General features: G+C 45.4%; 1 protein-coding gene across 1 annotated transcript in view; it reads right to left on the reverse strand.

Annotated features, from left to right (window-relative positions):
• The window catches only part of ism2a (isthmin 2a), a 52,877-nt gene that overhangs the window by 14,668 nt on the left and 17,793 nt on the right, over positions 1-20,416 (reverse strand). The window contains exon 3 of the mRNA XM_067991064.1: positions 11,019-11,334. Within this exon, the coding sequence (XP_067847165.1) occupies positions 11,019-11,334 (316 nt within the window). The remainder of the gene's footprint in view (positions 1-11,018; positions 11,335-20,416) is intronic.

The following is a 20,416-nucleotide window of genomic DNA, read 5'->3' on the forward strand; positions in this document are numbered from 1 at the left end:
TTCATTTAAAACCTCCCAAACTATGAAACTTAGAATCATAGAACTATGGGAGGCCTTTAAAGAGGAGATAGTTCGGGTTCAGAACAGCAACATTCCAATCAGGAGAAAGGAAGGGCATCAAAAACTAGAGCTCCCTGGATGACCAGAATCATAGAAAGATTACAGCACGGAAGGAGGCCGTTCGGCCCATCGAGTCCATGCTGGTTCTATGCAAGAGCAATCCAGCTAGTCGCACTCCCCTGCCCTATCCTTGTAACCCTGCAAATTTTTTTCCTTTCAAGTACTTATCCAGTTCCCTTTTGAAAGCCATGATTGAATCTGCCTCCACCCGCAGCCCCCCCCCCACCACCCCAGCAGTGCATTCCAGATCCTATCCACTCGCTGTGTAAAAAAGTTTTTCCTCATGTCACCTTCGGTTCTTTTGCCAATCACCTTAACGCTATATCCTCTGGTTCTTGACCCTTCTGCCAATGGGAACAGTTTCTCTCTATCTACTCTGTCTAGACCCTTTATGATTTTGAATACCTCTATCAAATCTCCTCGCAACCTTCTCTGTTCCAAGGAGAACAACCCCAGCTTCTCCAGTCTATCCACGTAACTAAAGCCCCTCACCCCTGGAAACATTCCAGTAAATCTTTTCTGCACCTTCACATCTTTCCTAAAGTGTGGTGCCCAGAACTGGACACAATACTCCAGCAGTGGCTGAACCAGTGTTTTATAAACGTTCATCATGACTTCCTTACTTTTGTACTCTATGGCTCTATTTATAAAGCCCAGGATCCCTTCTGCTTTTTTAACCACTTTCTCAACCTGCCCTGCCACCTTCAACGATTTGTGTGCATATACCCCCAGATCTCTCTATTCCCGCACCCCTTTTAGAATTGTACCCTTTCGTTTATATTGCCTCTTCTCATTCTTCCTACAGAAATGTATCACTTCGCACTTTTCTGCGTTAAATTTCATTCACGTGTCCGCCCATGCCACCATCCTGTCTATATCCTCTTGACGCCTATCACTATCCTCCTCACTGTTCACTACACTTCCAAGTTTTGTGTCATCTGCAAATTTTGAAATTGTGCCCTGTACACCCAAGTCCAAGTCATTAATATATATCAAGAAAAGCATTGGCCCAGTCCCGACCCCTGGGGAACACCACTGTACACCTCCCTCCAGTCCGAAAAACAACTGTTCATCACTAGTCTCTGTTTCCTGTTACTTAGCCAATTCTGTATCCATGCTGCTACTGCCCCTTTTATTCCATGGGCTTCAATCTTGAAGACAAGCCTATTATGTGGCACTTTATCAAACGCCTTTTGAAAGTCCATATACACCACATCAACTGCATTGCCCTTATCTACCCTCTCTGTTATCTCATCAAGTTAGTTAAACACGATTTGCCTTTAACAAATCCGTGCTGACTTTCCCTAATCAATCCACACTCGTCCAAGTGACTGTTAATTCTGTCCCGGATTATCGTTTCTAAAAGTTTCCCCACCACTGAGATTAAACTGACTGGCCTATAGTTGCTGGGTTTATCCTTACACCCATTTTTGAACAAGGGTGTCACATTTGCAATTCTCCAGTCCTCTGGCATCACCCCCATATCTATGGATGTTTGGAAGATTATGGCCAGCACCTCCACAATTTCCACTCTTACTTCCCTCAGCAACCTAGAATGCATCCCATCTGGACCGGGTGACTTATCTACTTTAAGTACAGTTAGCCTTTCTAGTACCTCTTCTTTATCAATTTTTAGCCCATCCAGTATCTCAACTATATCTTCCTTTACTGAGACTCTGGCAACATCTTCTTCCTTGGTAAAGACAGATGCAAAGTACTCATTTAGTACCTCGGCCATGCCCACTGCCTCCCATGAGTAGATCTCCTTTTTGGTCCCTAATCTGCCCCACCCCTCCTCTTACTACCCGTTTACTGTTTACATGCCTGTAGAAGACTTTTGGATTCCCTTTGATGTTGGCCGTCAGTCTATTCTCATTCTCTCTCTTTGCCCCTCTTATTTCCTTTTTCACTTCCCCTCTGAACTTTCTATATTCTGCCTGGTTCTCACTTGTGTTATCAACCTGACATTTGTCGTACATCCCTTTTTTCTGCTTCATCTTACTCTCTATCTCTTTTGTCATCCAGGGAGCTCTGGCTTTAGTTGCCCTAACTTTCCCCCTTGTGGGAATGTACCTAGACTGTACCTGAACCATCTCCTTCTTAAAGGCCACCCACTGTTCGATTACAGTTTTGCCTGCCAATCTTTGATTCCAATTTACCCGGGCCAGATCTGTTCTCATCCTACTGAAAATTGGCCCTCCTCCATTTGAGTATTTTTACTTTAGAGAGGTCCATGTCCTTTTCCATAGCTATTCTAAACCTTATGATATTATGATCGCTGCTCCCTAAATGCTCCCCTACTGACACTTGCTCCACTTGGCCCGCCTCATTCCCCAGAACCAAGTCCAGCAATGCCTCCTTCCTCATTGGGCCGGAAATGTACTGGTCAAGAAAGTGCTCCTGAACACATTTCTCCCCCTCTTTGCCCCTTATATTATTATTATCCCAGTCGATATCAGGATAGTTGAAGTCCCCAGTTATCAATACTCTATGGCTTTTGCACCTCTCTGTAATTTCCCTGCAAATTTGCTCCTCTATATCCTTCCCACTAGTTGGTGGTCTATAGAATACACCCAGTCGTGTAATGGCACCTCTATTGTTTCTTAACTCTAACCAAATAGATTCTGTCCTTGACCCCTACTCGTTTCTTTCCTTCCCTATCTTTCCTGAACAGCTTGTATCCAGAAATATTTAGTACCCAATCCTGCCCTTTTTTGAGCCAGGTCTCCGTTATTGCCACGACATCATATTCCCATGTGGCTATTTGCGCCTGCAGTTCACCAACACTTTGTGCGTTTACACACATGCACTGTAAACCAGTCTTAGATTTTCTTGTACTCTCTCTTAGTCTGATCCCACCTAATACTGCATTATTTCTTATTCTAGTGCTATCTTTTTCTCCCGATTCTTTGTGCCCCTTGTTTCTCCTTTCCAATGCTACATTCTGTGCCCATCCCCCTGCCAAATTAGTTTAACCCCCCCACCCCCTCCCCACAGCACTAGTGAACCTCCATGTGAGGACATTGGTCCCAGCTCTGTTGAGGTGCAACCCCTCCGGCCTGTACAGATCCCACCTCCTCAAGATCTGGTGCCAATGCCCCAGGAATCTAAAGCCCCCCCTCCTGCACCATCTCTATAGCCTTGCATTCATCTGCTCTATCCTCCTATTTCTATACTCGCTGGCGCATGGCACCGGGAGTAATCCAGAGATCACTACCTTTGAAGTCCTGCTTGCTAATCTCTTTCCTAACTCCCTAAAATCTGCCTGAAGACTAAAGATATACAGATTAAAATGAAATGGAAGAAGGAGGCTTATGATAAATGTTGGGTTCATAATTCAGTAGAGAACCAAGCTGAATACAAAATGTACAGGGGAGAACTGAAAAAGGGAATAAGAGGGGCAAAGAGAGTGTGCGAGAATAGATTAGTGGGTAACATAAAAGGGAACCCAAAAGTCTTTTATAAACCCATCAATAGTAAAAGGATAGTCAAAGGAAGGGTGGGACCGATTAGGGACAAAAAAGGAGATCTTCTTGTGGAGGCAGAGGGCATGGCTGAGGTACTAAATGAATACTTCCCATCCATCTTCACTGGAGAAGAGGATTCTGCCAATGTCACAGTAAACGAGGAGGTGGTATCGATATTGGATAGGATAAAAATAGATAAAGAGGCGGTAATTAAAAGGTTGGCAGCGTTCAAAATAGAAAAGTCACCCGGTCCAGATGGAATGCATCCTAGGTTACTGAGTGAAGAGTGGAAATTGCGGAGACTCTGGCCACAATCTTCCAATCCTCCTTAGATATGGGAGTAGTACCAGAGGACTGGAAGATTGCAAATGTTACATCCCTGTTCAAAAAAGGAGAGGTGGATAAACCCGACAACTACAAGTTTCCCCATCAGTGCTGGGGAAACTTTTAGAGGCATTAATCTGGGACAAAATTAATGGGTTAATAAAGGAAAGCCAGCACGGATTTGTTAAAGGCAAACTGTGTTTGACTAATGTGATTGAGTTCTTTGATGAAGTAACGGAGAGGGTTGATGAGGGTAGTTCGAATGATGTTGTGTATATGGGCTTTCAAAAAGTGGTTGATAAAAGTACCACAGAATAGACATGTTAGCAAAATTGAAGCCTATGGGATTAAAGGGGCAGTGGCAGCATGGATACAAAATTGGCTAAGGGACAGAGAACAGAGAGTAGTGGTGAATGGTTGATTTTCAGACTGGAGGGAAGTGTGTTCCTCAGGGGTAGGTGTTGCGACCTCTGCACTTTTTGATATATATTAATGACCTGGACTTGAGTGTACAGGGCACAATTTCAAAGTTTGCAGATGACATGAAACTAGGAATTGTAGTAAACAATGTGGCGGATAGCAACAGACTTCAGGAGGACATAGACAGACTGGTGAAATGGGCAGACACATGGCAGATGAAATTTATCGCAGAGAAGTGTGAAGTGATTTATTTTGGTAGGAAGAATGAGGAGAGGCAATCTAAACTAAATGGTACAATTTTAAAGGGGGTGCAGGAACAGAGAGACCTGGGGGTGCACATACACAAATCTTTGAAGGTGACAGGACAAGTTGAGAAGGCCGTTAAAAAGGCATGCGGAATCCTTGGCTTTATAAATAGAGGCATAGAGTAAAAAGCAAGGAAGTTATACCAAACCTTTATAAAACATTGGTTAGGCCCCAGCTGGAGAATTGAGTCCAATTCTGGGCACCACACTTTAGGAAGGATGTCAAGGCCTTAGAGAGGGTACAAAGGAGATTTACAGGAATGGTATCAGGGATGAAAGCTACGTGGAGAGACTAGAGAAACTGGGGTTGCTCTCCTTAGAGCAGAGAAGGTTAACAGAAGATTTAATAGAGGAATTCAAAATCATGAAGGATTTTGATAGAGTAAATAAGGAGAAACTGTTTCCGGTGGCAGGAGGGTCGGTAACCAGAGGACACAGATTTAAGGTGATCGGCAAAAGAACCAAAGGCGACATGAGGAAATTTTTTTTTAAGTAGCAAGTTGTAATGATCCGGAATGCACTGCCTGAAAGGTGGGAGCAGATTCAATAGTAACTTTCAAAAGGGAATTAGTTAAATACTTGAAGGGAAAAATTTGCAGGGCTGTGGGGAAAGAGCAGGGGAATGGGACTAATTGGATAGCTCTTTCAAAGAGCCGGCACAGGCATGATGGGCCGAATGATTCACAAACAAAGTGAAACTTGTAGTAGCCTCTTTTGCACGGGACAATGGGCAACGAGGCTGGGGGCTCTTTTGATATATGCACTGCTACATAGAATCATACAGCACAGAAGGATGTCATTCGTGACAGCTCTTTGAAAGAGCTATCCAATTAGTCCCACTTCCCTGGCCTTTCCCCATAGCCCATAAATTCATCCAATTCCCTTTTGAAAGTTATGATTGAATCTGCTTCCACCACCCTTTCAGGCAGTGAGTTCCAGATCCTAACAACTCACTGGCCGTTCATCTCATTTACTGTTTGTAGCTGGTTCCACAGGGTTTCTGCTCATTAATGGCTGTACTGTGCTGTACTTCCCAAATGGGGCCTTCCACGTGTGTGTTTGCTGGTGTTGCTAGGAGCTCATGACTATATATTAAAATGAGCAGTAATGGTATTGGAGTCCCCAAATCCCATTACCTACATTCCCATTGCACCAAGGAACTTAGGAACATTACAAAGGGGAGTAGGCCATTCAGCCCCTCAAGCCTACTCCACCATTTAATTAGCTCATGGCTGATCTGAGCCTCAACTCCATTTACCCGCTTTTGTTCCATATCCCTTGATACCCTCAACTAACAAAAATCTATTTATCTCAGTCTTGAAGGCTCCAATTGACCCACAGCATTCACAGCCTTTTGGGCGAAGAGAGTTCCAGATTTCTACTACCCTTTGCATGAAAAAGTCCTGCCTGATTTCGGTCTCATGAGTGACCTGGCTCTAATTTTAAGATTATGTCCCCTTGTTCTTGATTCCCCCACCAGAGGAAACAGTTTCTCTATATTTACCCTATCAAATCCTTTTAACATTCGATCAGATCACCTCTTAATCTCCTATACTCAGGAATACAAGCCAAGTTTATGCTACCTGTCCTCATAATTTAACCCTCTAAACCCGGTATCATTCTGGTGAATCTGCGCTGCATCCCCTCCAAGGCCAATATATCCTTCCTGAGATGCGGTGCCCAGAACTAAATGCAGTGCTCCAGATGGGGTCTAACCAAGGCCCTATACAATAAAAGCATAACGTCCTCCCCTTTGTAATCCAGGGTAACTTAGAATGAAATAAAAGAGGTATTGTTTTGCCAGTATCAGCTGGTACTGGTGGAAGTGCTTTATTTTGGAACTTGTAGCCTGAAGAAACTTTCAACAGAGATTGTTGGGAAGTGACAGAACTTCTAAGGTTTTTTTTGCCTTGTACCTGCATTAAACTGGACAATTACTCACAACAAACTCCATCGCCAAATCCAACTTCCTTTCCTCTTCCCAATTTTATCCCCTCCTCTCCTGAAGGCATTGACTTCTTGCTGGAGTACAGTTCCACGGGTATTTGCCTCCTTCGGGTACCTCACCCAGTTGCCCATTCTTCCTAGGCAGTAAGTATTCGATTGGGTGGGGTGGTGTGGAGGGGGGGGCATTAGAGATGAGCATGATCCTGCCCTCATGATCCAGCCGCCCGCATCCACCTTTCAACACCAGTATCAATCCGAACAGGGAACCTTGGGTTTCTTCTGCCTGCTCTTGCCTGGGATTGCTGACCCTGGCTGTACCACCCCAACTGCTGCTTTGGTTGACAGCTAACTTAGCCTAGGCCCGGGAGTTTCCTGGTCTGTACGGCTGCGTTCCACGAAGGAGAATGCATTTACCAACTGAGCCATTGGGTGCTCCCAAGCTCGGTTGCGATGTCATTACTAATGGTGCCCTGTCTAAAGAGACCTTCAACAGCGGACTTTTCCAAAAGTCAATAATACCAAACAAGTAGAGTCCTTCGCACTGAAAGTTGCCCCTCCTAGTTTCTCCAATGATACAATAAGTGCACTTTTAGGTACTCCCTTGCTTCTATTTTGTCCAGAGCAGTAACTGGTGAGATTGGGTGAAGGCCAATTTGATCACATGCATCTACAAGTGCTCCCCAGAAGGGATGGTCTGCTCAGCTTAACATCCTAAAGTAAGTAAAAGATAGTTCAAGTTACAATAATGAGATCGGATAAATGGAATGAATCAATCCCGTCCAGTGTTTTCCAGTCATGGATTGCTTCTAGCGAACCAGTTGACACCACACTTCAGAAAGTGTCAATGGTTCATATCAGTGCTCAAGATGTGTTCAAATCCCTCCATGGCCTCAACCCTCCCTATCTCTGCTGCCTCCTCCAGTCCTACAACCCTCCGAGATCTCTGCGTTCCTCCAATTCTGGCCTCTTGTGCATACCCGATTTTAATCGCTCCACCATTGGCGACCATGCCTTCAGCTGTCTAAGCCCTAACCTCTGGAATTCCTTCCCTAAACCTCTCCGCCTCTCTCTTCTCCTCTAAGACACTCCTTAAAACCTACCTCTTTGACCAAGCTTCTGGTCTCCTGACCTAAAATCTCCTTATGTAGCTCGGAGTCAAATTTTGTTTGATAATCGTTCCTGTGAAATGTCTTTGGATGTTTTACTATGTATAAATGCAAATTATTATTGTTGAGTATATTAGTTAAAGACATTCCTTAACAATCAGTACCTGACAGTGTTACAATTAGGCAATCAGTTTGAACCAGACAGCTCTAGCAGTAAACTGCAGACGTAGTTTGTAAATAGAGGCTGAAGTGACGAAGGTAAAATTATTCCTTTTTTGTTCAACCTTTGATTACAAAGAACGTAAAACAAGTTCAAACTAACATTATTGATCCATCTGCAACTCCTATAAGAACTAAGAAATATCCTGACAATTCAATGTGCTGAACCTATAATGTTTACAATACCAAAAGAATTACATTCCCACAGCACATCAGGAAAAAAAACGCTTGAAATCACTGAGAACAATCACAATATAAAGAATCTGTTACCAGTCATCTACAGTAAAATCTGGGCCATCAGCAAGATCTAAAGACACACATCAAACAATTGAGGCCCAGGAATAACACCATCACCAGAGATCCAGCAACAAAGCAATGCCACTCAACAGGCCCATGAGACACATCCTGCACCATTGTCTGTCAATCAAGAGGCAAACTCAGAACTCTTAGGAATGCAATTAGGTACAAACAGAGGTCCCTTGTAGCTGGGCGGTGGGCTTTAGCTAACGTTGATAAAGGTTCAAGGGCCAATCTATGCCACTCTCACCCACCTCCTGCAGACCAGCTTTGGAGTGGCATTGGTAGAGGTCTGGGATTAGGATACCCACTTAGCGCTACCTCTTTGACCAAGTTTTTGGTCACTTGTTGTAATATCTCCTTACGTGGTTCGGTGTCAAATTTTGTTTGATAATTGCTCCTGTGAAGCGCCTTGGGACGTTTTACTATGTTAAAGATGCTGCATAAACACAAGTTGTTGTAGCTGTTACATTAGCAGATTGGAAAACTGCTAATGTAACACCGTTATTTAAAAAGGGTAGTAGGCAGAAGGCTGGAAATTATAGGCCAGTTAGCTTAACATCTGTGGTGGGTAAAATTTTGGAGTCTATTATTAAGGAGACAGTAACGGAACATTTAGATAAGCATAATTTAATAGGACAAAGTCAGCATGGCTTTATGAAGGGGAAGTCATGTCTGACAAATTTGCTTGAGTTCTTTGAGGATATAACGTACAGGGTGGATAAAGGGGAACCAGTGGACATAGTGTATTTAGACTTCCAGAAGGCATTCGACAAGGTGCCACATAAAAGATTATTACTTAAGATAAAAAATCACGGGATTGGGGGTAACATTCTGGCATGGGTGGAGGATTGGTTATCGAACAGGAAGCAGAGAGTTGGGATAAATGGTTCATTTTCGGACTGGCAACCAGTAACCAGTGGTGTTCCACAGGGGTCGGTGCTGGGTCCTCAACTCTTTACAATCTATATTAACGATTTGGAGGAGGGGACCGAGTGCAACATATCAAAATTTGCAGATGATACAAAGATGGGAGGGAAAGTAGAGAGTGAGGAGGACATAAAAAACCTGCAGGGGGATATAGACAGGCTGGGTGAGTGGGCGGAGATTTGGCAGATGCAATATAATATTGGAAAATGTGAGGTTATGCACTTTGGCAGGAAAAATCAGAGAGCAAGTTATTTTCTTAATGGCGAGAGACTGGAAAGTACTGCAGTACAAAGGGATCTGGGGGTCCTAGTGCAAGAAAATCAAAAAGTTGGTATGCAGGTGCAGCAGGTGATCAAGAAAGCCAACGGAATGTTGGCTTTTATTGCTAGGGGGATAGAATATAAAAACAGGGAGGTATTGCTGCAGTTATATAAGGTATTGGTGAGACCGCACCTGGAATACTGCATACAGTTTTGGTCTCCATACTTAAGAAAAGACATACTTGCTCTCGAGGCAGTACAAAGAAGGTTCATTCGGTTAATCCCGGGGATGAGGGGGCGGACATATGAGGAGAGGTTGAGTAGATTGGGACTCTACTCATTGGAGTTCAGAAGAATGAGAGGCGATCTTATTGAAACATATAAGATTGTGAAGGGGCTTGATCGGGTGGATGCAGTAAGGATGTTCCCAAAGATGGGTGAAACTAGAACTAGGGGGCATAATCTTAGAATAAGGGGCTGCTCTTTCAAAACTGAGATGAGGAGAAACTTCTTCACTCAGAGGGTGGTAGGTCTGTGGAATTTGCTGCCCCAGGAAGCTGTGGAAGCTACATCATTAGATAAATTTAAAACAGAAATAGACAGTTTTCTAGAAGTAAAGGGAATTAGGGGTTATGGGGAGCGGGCAGGAAATTGGACATGAAGCTGAGTTCGGATCGGTCAATGCACTGTGGGTGGCGGAGAGGGCCCAGGGGCTGTGTGGCCGGGTCCTGCTCCTACTTCTTGTGTTCTTTAGATTTGTGGTTGGGATCAGATCAGCCATGATCTTATTGAATGGCGGAGCAGGCTCGAGGGGCCGATTGGCCTACTCCTGCTCCAATTTCTTATGTTCTTATGTTCTTATGTTGCGATCTCTTAGGAGAAAGATTTCTGCGCCTTTCGCGACCTCGGGACATCCCAAAGCGTTTTACAGCCAATGAAGTACTTTTTGAAGCGTAGGCACTGTTGTAGTGTAGCAAAATCTTGAATACATTTACAGTTTCGCTACACTTAGCACACAGAAAAAATCTTCCCCCTTGATAGGGGAGTGCTGGGGAAAGATAAGGGCACTGAAGGACTGAAAGCTCAGGAGAAAATAAGGTCCAGAATGGATACCTATAGGAGATGGGAGGTTAGGGATGCCTGCTGGTGACCCCCTGGGCAGTACGACCAGGTACTAAAACCAACTTGCACATATGGCCACCTAACCTCAATAGATGTTAGATTCTAATGGGGTCGTTTTAGCCCAGCCCGTTCAGCAGGAAGCTGACGGGATCGGATTGGACTTCAGTGGAAAGTAGAATTGGAAGGAGCATCAAACGGGCGCCTGATCCAATCCTGTCAGTTTCCCGCCGAGTGGGGTAAGTTACAATGATCCCTATGAATCATCTAACCCCACAAATTTGGCACTAATTTGATAGTCTTGCTTAGAAAGGAGAGAGGGAATGGGAATTGGAAATATCTGTGACACATAAGGCGTCTTGGGATCATTCTACACAATGGAATTATGTCCTCTTCCCAATCAGTGTCATGCCTCCTTACCTTGACGTACCCATGGAGGTACGGCCGGAAGTGAAAGATTGATGCTCGGAAACAAGGAAGGAGTTCTCGTTTTAACAGACTCACCATAGTTATATTTCTCCTTGGAAGACCAGCTCTTCTGTAAAGGCCAGTTCCTATCCCAGACTCCATCCAAGGTGCTGAGGAATGTATCTTCTCCCTCATACTCTATAGCATAATCATCCTCTTCGTCGCCATCCATCCCGTTTGTGGAATCCAAGCTGCCGACTTCAGTTGAGTCGGGATACTCCCAAAACAAGGGCCAGAAGATGTCTTTGTGGGCCAGCCATTCTGCCGAGGAGATGGACCAGTCATTTCTGTTACCCTTCATGAGATCCATCTCAATTTCCGCCTGAGGATCGTCCACCACCTCAATCGTTACCTGACGAACAGAAAAGCCCGACATTAAGGATAAGCTTCAGTTGCTCAGTTTGTAACAAGTTAGTTAGTCAGTTTTTGTTTTAAATCCCCAATTTCCACCCCCCCCATCCCCCACCACCCCACTCTCCTTTTTTTTTAAACCCTCCAGGAACCACCACCAGCTGGCGTGGACATAGCTCAGTCCTGCAAATGCCATCTACGCCACTCTGTGATCAGCCAGGAAGAGGATTGTCAGTTTTTCCCTTCACGCATAGTGTGGTTCTCCATCTGTAAGTGAACAGACTCTCAACAGTGAGGGGTAGCCTGAGAATCATACTCCCAACCTTCTGGTTGGGAAGGCATCTAGATGTTCAGGAAGGCGCCGATAACACACTGGCACCCTCTGCCTTTCTCTCCTTATCACAACCTTATAATGCTATACATTCCACTTCAGCAGGGAGGATACAGCAACTGATTCTGACTGGATTTTATTACACTTTTTTCTAATGGGTTTGAGACCATAGTCAGAACCAGTTCAAATACTTATCTCCACTCGTGCAGTAGACTACATTGCAGGTGTTTTATATTCAACAGAGCGCTGTTAAAACTGTGGCAGCCCAGTCACCAACTGAGTGGATACAAGGAACAGGTGGCTCCAGAATGGCCTGGTACGACTGTATGGTGAAAAGCTTAGTTTAGTTACACAGTTGCTATGTTAATGTGTGCTTGAAATTCAATTGATATGAAAGTCCCAATGAACAAGGAAAAATGTACAGGAGATGGGCGTCAAACATCTACCCACACCCTACGGTGCCATGAGAAGCATAGAATCAGAAAGGTCCATGTGGCTGGCCAAGATACCCTGTCATGGAGTCTAGCCCAACCCCCATTTAATCTCCTGAGGGAAAATTCTACATAAATATTCTTTGATTCCCCAAAGGCATTCTAGACTCTGGCAAAAAATCTTTATCTAACCCTGCATCTCCATTATTCAGCTCTGGCTTGCTGGCCTTCAGAGACACCACCAACCACAAGGGCCCAGTAGCAAATAAACCAGCGTGGCCTTTTTTTCCACTGGAACACCTTCTTAGTATCTGTTTTTAGGTGTTCCGATAAGGCAAAATGGGCAGGAACTCGTAAAGAGAAGACTGAGGGGTGACCTGATAGAGGTCTTTAAGATTATGAAAGGGTTTTATAGGGTAGACGTAGAGAAGATGTTTCCACTTGCAGGGTGACACCAGAACTAGGGGCCATAAATATAAGACAGTCACTAATAAATCCAATAGGGAATTCAGGAGAAACTTCTTTACCCAGAGACTGGTTAGAATGTGGAACTCGCTATCACAAGGAGTAGTTGAGGTGAATAGCTTAGATATATTTGAGGGGAAGCTAGATAAACACATGAGGGAGAAAGGAATAGAAGGATATGTTGATGGGGTTAGATGAAGACAGGTGGGAGGAGGCTCGTGTGGAGCATAGACACCAGCATGGACCTGTTGGGCTGAATGGCCTGTTTATGTGCTATACATTTTATGTAATTCTATGTAAACATCGGGTGTCCATCTCAATAGTGTTTCTGACGTACATTTCTGGAGGGTTGGGATGCAAGTGGTGGAAGCTCCTGCTTGAAGCAATGAGAGCTTCATTATACTATTTAAATGATATGGGAATGCCTTGCTGAGGTTTCCCGTATCTTTTTTAGCATTGTCTGCTGTTTCCAAGGCATCACAAAATAACGGCCATTGTAGCTGGCTGGGCATCTGGGTTGCACGTCAATAAATACAAAGGGCCACAAATACATTTTTTTTTGCCGTATTAAGGTCATTTCTCGCCCATTTTTGTTGTTACTTTTTTCTCCTGGAACTGAGTTTCTTATGAGCTCTTGAGCCAATTGCTTTATTTTCTTTCCCACAGCAATATTACAGCCATCAATGTTTCCCCTGATCTGAGGTGCTGGGAAGATAAGAACCCCTAAAAGGCTGGATGGCAGTCGTGATGCACGAGAGGTGGCCTGTGCCCATCTGTGGGTACCCGGGTACCTGTTTCTGCACATAGAGATGGCCAGATCTGCTATTGGTAGATGGTTTAGTGCAGGCGGATGTTCTAACTCTCAATGTTGGTTGTGACAGCAGGCCTGATGGCACAGGTAAGTGCGAAGGCCTGAACACCCATTATGTTGGATGATCTTCAGTTCCCTAAGTTCGGTAAGTTATGCTTTACGTGGTACTGTATGAAAGATGCATGCCATAGAAAGCATGTCACCAGCCCAGCAAAACCACACCCACCCAAGGTTGGCCATGCCCATCCACGATTGGCCACACCCACCCACGATTGGCCACACCCACCCAAGATTGGCCACACCCACCCAAGGTTGGCCACGCCCACCCAAGGTTACACCAACCATATCTGCAGGTATGGTTGTATCTATCTGTAATGGCTGTGGGCAGGTTCTGGATCATGCAGCTAGTGACAGAACACTCAGCCATGGCCTAGAGGCTGTCCATGAGGGTTCCCTTTGCCTTAATTGTCGCTTCTGAATCCTCTGCATCTTCAGCCAGGCTGTTAATGGCTTAAGATACCCCTTTTTTGAACGTTTCTAAAGGTTTTCAGCACTTTTTGTCTGCACATGATGACACTTTCCTTTAACCGTCCAAATTCTTTTAAATTCCACTTACACGCAAATTTACTCTCCACTACATTTACGCCCCTTACATTTGCACCAGACTCCCCCTGGATCTGTGAATAAAGATGCAAGTGAGCCGACCCAGTAAATTTTAAATGCACATTATCAGTCAGGCAGACTTAGTACCAGTTCTTCGCCCTTTTAGACAGTTTTCCACCCATTGTGTCCCATGAAGTACTTTTGATCCTTTCTGTGTGAATCTTTCCATATAATCACCAATCCCATTGCTCAGATAGAAGGTAAAACACAATTTAACTAGAAGTTTTAATAAACCTCTTTGACCAAGCTTTTGGTCACCGGTCCTAACATCTCTTTGTGTGTCTCGGTGTTAAATTTTATCTGATAATGGCACCTGTAAAGCGCCTTGGAACGTTTTACTACGTTAAAGGTGCTATATAAATGCAAGCTGTTGTTGTTAAGTATAGTATTGGCGCTTATGCTGGTGGTGGTGAGGGGGACAGGGGGATGGGAATATGTTACAGTACAGATAAAAGTAATGCTGCGTGCCTGTCGTATGAAACCACGTGCAGGAGGCTTAAGTTCACATGGTGGGGGTGTGAGACAGAGGGGAGCCTGCTTCCCCTTGGGTAATCAGAGGCCATGCATAGGACACATGCAGAAGTGATGAGGAACTCCAGCAGAGCATTGCATTCTTGTGCTGATAGAAACAAGATTACGAACATTGGAATGTACAGGACTGGAAGACAAAAAAAAATAAGATAAATAAAGAGAATCTAGTGCCAGATGCAGAACAAAGGCCTGGGAGGAGGCCTCATGCCTCTTTTTTTTCATTCGTTCATGGGATGTGGGTGTCGCTGGCGAGGCCAGCGTTTATTGCCCATCCCTAATTGCCCTTGAGAAAGTGGTGGTGAGCCGCCTTCTTGAACTGCTGCAGTCCGTGTGGTGACGGTTCTCCCACAGTGCTGTTAGGAAGGGAGTTCCAGGATTTTGACCCAGCGACGATGAAGGAACGGTGATATATTTCCAAGTCAGGATGGTGTGTGACTTGGAGGGGAACGTGCAGGTGGTGTTGTTCCCATGTGCCTGCTGCTCTTGTCCTTCTAGGTGGTAGAGGTTGCGGGTTAGGGAGGTGCTGTCGAAGAAGCCTTGGCGAGTTGCTGCAGTGCATCCTGTGGATGGTACACACTGCAGCGACTGTGCGCCAGTGGTGAAGGGAGTGGATGTTTATGGTGGTGGATGGGGTGCCAATCAAGCGGGCTGCTTTGTCCTGGATGGTGTCGAGCTTCTTGAGTGTTGTTGGAGCTGCACTCATCCAGGCAAGTGGAGAGTATTCCATCACACTCCTGACTTGTGCCTTGTAGATGGTGGAAAGGCTTTGGGGAGTCAGGAGGTGAGTCACTCGCCGCAGAATACCCAGCCTCTGACCTGCTCTTGTAGCCACAGTATTTATATGGCTGGTCCAGTTAAGTTTCTGGTCAATGGTGACCCCCAGGATGTTGATGGTGGAGGATTCGGCGATGGTAATGCCGTTGAATGTCAAGGGGAGATGGTTAGACTCTCTCTTGTTGGAGATGGTCATTGCCTGGCACTTGTCTGGCGCGAATGTTACTTGCCACTTATCAGCCCAAGCCTGGATGTTGTCCAGGTCTTTCTGCATGTGGGCACAGACTGCTTCATTATCTGAGGGGTTGCGAATGGAACTGAACACTGTGCAATCATCAGCGAACATCCCCACTTCTGACTTTATGATGGAGGGAAGGTCATTGATGAAGCAGCTGAAGATGGTTGGGCCTAGGACATTGACCTGAGGAACTCCTGCAGCAATGTCCTGGCGCTGAGATGATTGGCCTCCAACAACCACTACCATCTTCCTTTGTGCTAGGTATGACTCCAGCCACTGGAGAGTTTTCCCCCTGATTCCCATTGACTTCAATTTTACTAGGGCTCCTTGGTGCCACACTCGGTCAAATGCTGCCTTGATGTCAAGGGCAGTCACTCTCACCTCACCTCTGGAATTCAGCTCTTTTGTCCTTGTTTGGACCAAGGCTGTAATCAGGTCTGGAGCCGAGTGGTCCTGGCGGAACCCAAACTGAGCATCAGTGAGCAGGTTATTGGTAAGTAAGTGCCGCTTGATAGCACTGTCGACGACACCTTCCATCACTTTGCTGATTGAGAGTAGGCTGATGGGGCGGTAATTGGCCGGATTGGATTTGTCCTGCTTTTGGTGGACAGGACATACCTGGGCAATCTTCCACATTGTCGGGTAGATGCCAATGTTGTAGCTGTACTGGAACAGCTTGGCTAGAGGCGCGGCTAGTTCTGGAGCACAAGTCTTCAGCACTACAGCCGGGATGTTGTCGGGGCCCATAGCTTATGCTGTATCCAGTGCACTCAGCCGTTTCTTAATATCGCGTGGAGTGAATCGAATTGGCTGAAGACTGGCTTCTGTGATGGTGGGGATATCGGGAGGAGGCCGAGATTGGAGGCCTGCCTTCTCAGGCAGTGGGCTGGTGTGTGGAGTGGCCTGCATGAGGTGGGTGACCAAAGTTCACGAAGAGAGCAGCAAACAGTACAGTTAAAAAGGGCCAACCAAAAATAGACAATAAAAGCAGGCAATTAGTACAGGAAGGAAATGATGGGAGGAGAGATCAAATAGACTGAATTATTGTTAGTTGTAATGGATGTCAGAGAAATGCTTTGAAATGATCAGGAAGCTTCCTTTTGGCCCTATCCTGAGTAATGAGGAGTTGGCCTAAAATAGTCATCTGCTTTGAGGATTATTGACGTCCAATTATTGTCGGCTGTGTTGCTTGGGGCTGTTCTTAAGATAGCTCTGCTTCCTGTTATCTTTAATGTTGGGCTTAATTATACAATTTTGATTTTATTCGTATTTAGTGGACTGAAAAGAATGAATGTTGAAACCACAGTGGGCTGCAGAGCGGACTGTTGTGGAGCAGGGGTTTTACAGGGGACGCTCCAGCCTTCCGATGCTACAGCTATAGCAGGCCGGCCAGTCCAAGTGTCGGCATTCATCGAGCGCCTGAGGTGAAGTGTCCGCCTCGTGTCACCTCGACGAATCCAGCCCTTTGAATGTTTGCACTCTGACAGACGTACTTGTTCATTTTAGCAGAGATGGCAGTGCGGGACCGAGTCCTCATTCTCACTCCGTTTAATTTGTTCTCGGCCTGCAGGCAAGGCGGCATTTAATGCCCAACCACTCATTGCCCTGATGGCATCAAGAGTCAATCACAGTTTGTGGGACTGCAGCTACATATAGACCAAGTGCTCATTCAGGGCATGGCCAGTTTTTACAACAATCCCGTCACTTTCATGTCCCAGTCCGTAAATTACCAGATTTATTTCAATTCAATTTCACATTTTTCCAAGGCGGGATTTGAACTCACAACTTCTGGTTAACTAGTCCACAACCATAACCTGCACCCTCCCTCACTTCAATGCAACTTTTACTTTTTTTGGGTCATTTTTCTTGCACTCCTCCCCTGAAGGTGTTGACTGTTTGCTGGGGTACAGTTCCATTGACCCTGTCCAAGTGGGCGTTATTCACTTGTGAGCCTGGTTACTGATTCTTGAACAGGAACGGAGTGGCTACATGGGGATTCGGGTCAATACATGTTCCTATGTAGCACCCAAGACACACTGCTGTGTAGTGTGCATTCATGGAGTTGTGTAGTTCCCATAACATAGTGTTGTGTGGCACCTATTACATGTTCCTGTGCAGTATCCATTAGACGGTGCTTTGAAATGTCCGTCACACGGCGCTGTGTGGTGTCCGTCACACGGTGCTGTCTAGTGCTCATTATCAATTGTCATGATTGGGAACATACACAATGTAAAATTCTATAACTGTGTGCTGTGGTCGGCAGTTTTAGAAGCATTCAGAATATAGAAGGGACAAAAGCCAGGATTACAAGGGAGGTGTTAGCAGGGCTATCTGGAGGGGGGGGGGGGGCATCATAAGGGTTATCAGGCCAAGGGTCATCAAGTCAAAGGTTATCAGTATAGATCTGAAAGGGTCATCAGGGTAACGATTCTGTTATCAGTCCAGACAATCCCTGCACTGACTGATGTATCGGCTGTTCGAAAACTTCAGCCTCAAGCTAAAAGATTTGCTGTGATCCATCCAAGGTGTCTGTATCTGTGGCACACTGAAGTTGTGTTTCCTTCCTCTTTGTGACTGACTCACTGAATGTTTTTATTAAATCTTCCTGTGCAAAGGATGAGTTATTACTGATGGTGCAATTGGGCCTCCCAGTGCCAAAGGCAAGAAGACCCACCCTGCAGCCGTGGCTCTCTGTTTAAAGCTTTAAACTGTGTCAAAAGTTTGACTCGGTTGCATTTATGAGCGCACCAGATCAACCTTTACACTTCTGGCATTAGACTGAAGAATTGGCCTTTGGACCAATTTTTCCATTGTGGGCCCCACCCCCAATTGGGGTATATGATTTGTTTTAAAAGTTAAGATAACAAAATAACAAGAGGGAGAGGGAGAGAAGGATAATGGGAAAAATAATGGAGGACTGGAGGGTTAATCATAGAATGATACGGCACAGAAGGAGGCCATTCGGCCCATCATGCCTGTGCCAGCTCTTTGAAAGAGCAGTCAAATTAATCCCACTCCCCTGCTCTTGTCTTGTTTTATTTAAAGTTATGCTCTATTTACTTTAATAGCATAGGGTTAATATTACAGTAATATAGCTTTTCCTCAGCTTTAAGCAGCTTTAATGTATTCTCAGTGGTTATCACAGCGTGGGAGCTGAGAATGTTTTCCAAAATTGCCCAGACCAGGGAGACTGAAATTTCCCTGGATTTGTCAGCAGTTTCAGGGTTAAAGGTGATTTTTAAACTCAATCTTTCCACTATTTTAATGTTTTCTTCAGGTATTTGAGGAGTTTTCAATGGATACAGCAAAAAAGGCTTTAATTCTTTAATGCTCTATCACTGAACACTTTGTTTAACTGATTCTGACAAGAGGTCTCCACTTTACCAACAACAACGAGAAGTTGCATCTACAAAGTGCCTTTAATGTAGAAAATTGTCCGAAGGTGCTTCACAGGGAATGAGGCATAAAATGGACGCCGAGCCAAAGGAGGTGAGATTAGGAAGGGTAACCAAGAGCTTAAGAGAGTCTTAAAAGAGGCGAGGTGCAGGGGTTTAGGGAGGGAATTCCAGAGTGCCTGAAGGCACAGCTGCCGATGGTGGGACGAAGGAAGGAGGGATGCACAAGAGGCCAGAGTCAGAAGAAGGCAGAGGGGAGTTGTAGGCCTGGGGAGAGATGAGGCCATGAAGGGATTTACACACAAGGACGAGAATTCTTAATCTGAGGCATTGGGGGATGGGGGCCAGTGTAGGTCAGTGTGTACAGGGGCGATAGCTGAGCATAACCTGGTGCAGGATGGAATATGGGCAACAGAGATTTGAATGAGCTGAAGTTGATGGAGGGTGGAGGATGGGAGGGCGGCCAGGAGAGCATTGGAATAGTTGAGTCTGGGGGTGACAAAGGCATGAATGAGGATTTCAATGGAAGATGGGCTGAGGCGGGAGATGTTATGGAGGTTGAAATAGGCATTCTTTGTGATGGAGATCAGAAGTTCAGCTCAGGGTTAAGTCAGACATCAGGGTTACAAACAGTCCAGTTCAGCCTGAGACAATGGTGGGGAGGAGGATGGAATTGGTGGCAAAGGTGATGGGGTTTGTGGCGGGGGCTGAAGGTGATGGCTTTGGTCTTCCCAGCGTTTAGCTGGAGGAAACTACAGTTCTTTCAGAGCTGGATGTCGGACAAGCAGTCCGACAGCAAAGAGATAATGGAGGGGTCAATAGGGGTGCTGGAGAAGTAGAGCTGGGGATCATCAGTGTACATGTGGAAGCTGACCCAACGCCTGCAGGTGATGTCGCCAAGAGGCAGCATGCAGATGAGGAAGAGGAAGGGCCCAAGGACAGATCCTTGGGAGGCTCCTAAGTTAACGGGGTGGGATGGGAAGAGAAATCATTACTGGAGATGCTCTGGCTACGATCAAATAGGTAAGAGGGGAACAAAGCTAGGATAGGCCCATTGAACCGGGCAGCTCAAGAGAGGTGTTGGAGGAGGATGATGTGGGCAACCACGTTAAAGGTTGCAGAGAGGTAGAGGAGGGATAATGCATCACTGTCACTCACAGTAAATGTAGCTTGCGACTTTGGTTGGGGCTGTTTTGGTGTTATTGGAGGGGTGGTAACCTGATTGGATAGATTCAAACATGGATTGGCAGGAAAGATATGCACAGATTTGGGAGGCGACAACACGTTCAAGGATTTTGGAGAGGAAAAGAAGGTTGCAGCTTGAGTGGTAGTTTGCAAGGACAGAGGCGTCAAGGGTGTGTTTTTTTGAGAACAGGGGTCTTGACAGCTGTTTTGAAAGGGAAGGGGACAGTACCTGTGGAGACGGAACCATTTACAATGTCAG

This window comes from Heptranchias perlo, chromosome 10 (genome assembly GCF_035084215.1).
Source record: "Heptranchias perlo isolate sHepPer1 chromosome 10, sHepPer1.hap1, whole genome shotgun sequence".
NCBI classification, from domain to species: Eukaryota; Metazoa; Chordata; class Chondrichthyes; order Hexanchiformes; family Hexanchidae; genus Heptranchias; species Heptranchias perlo.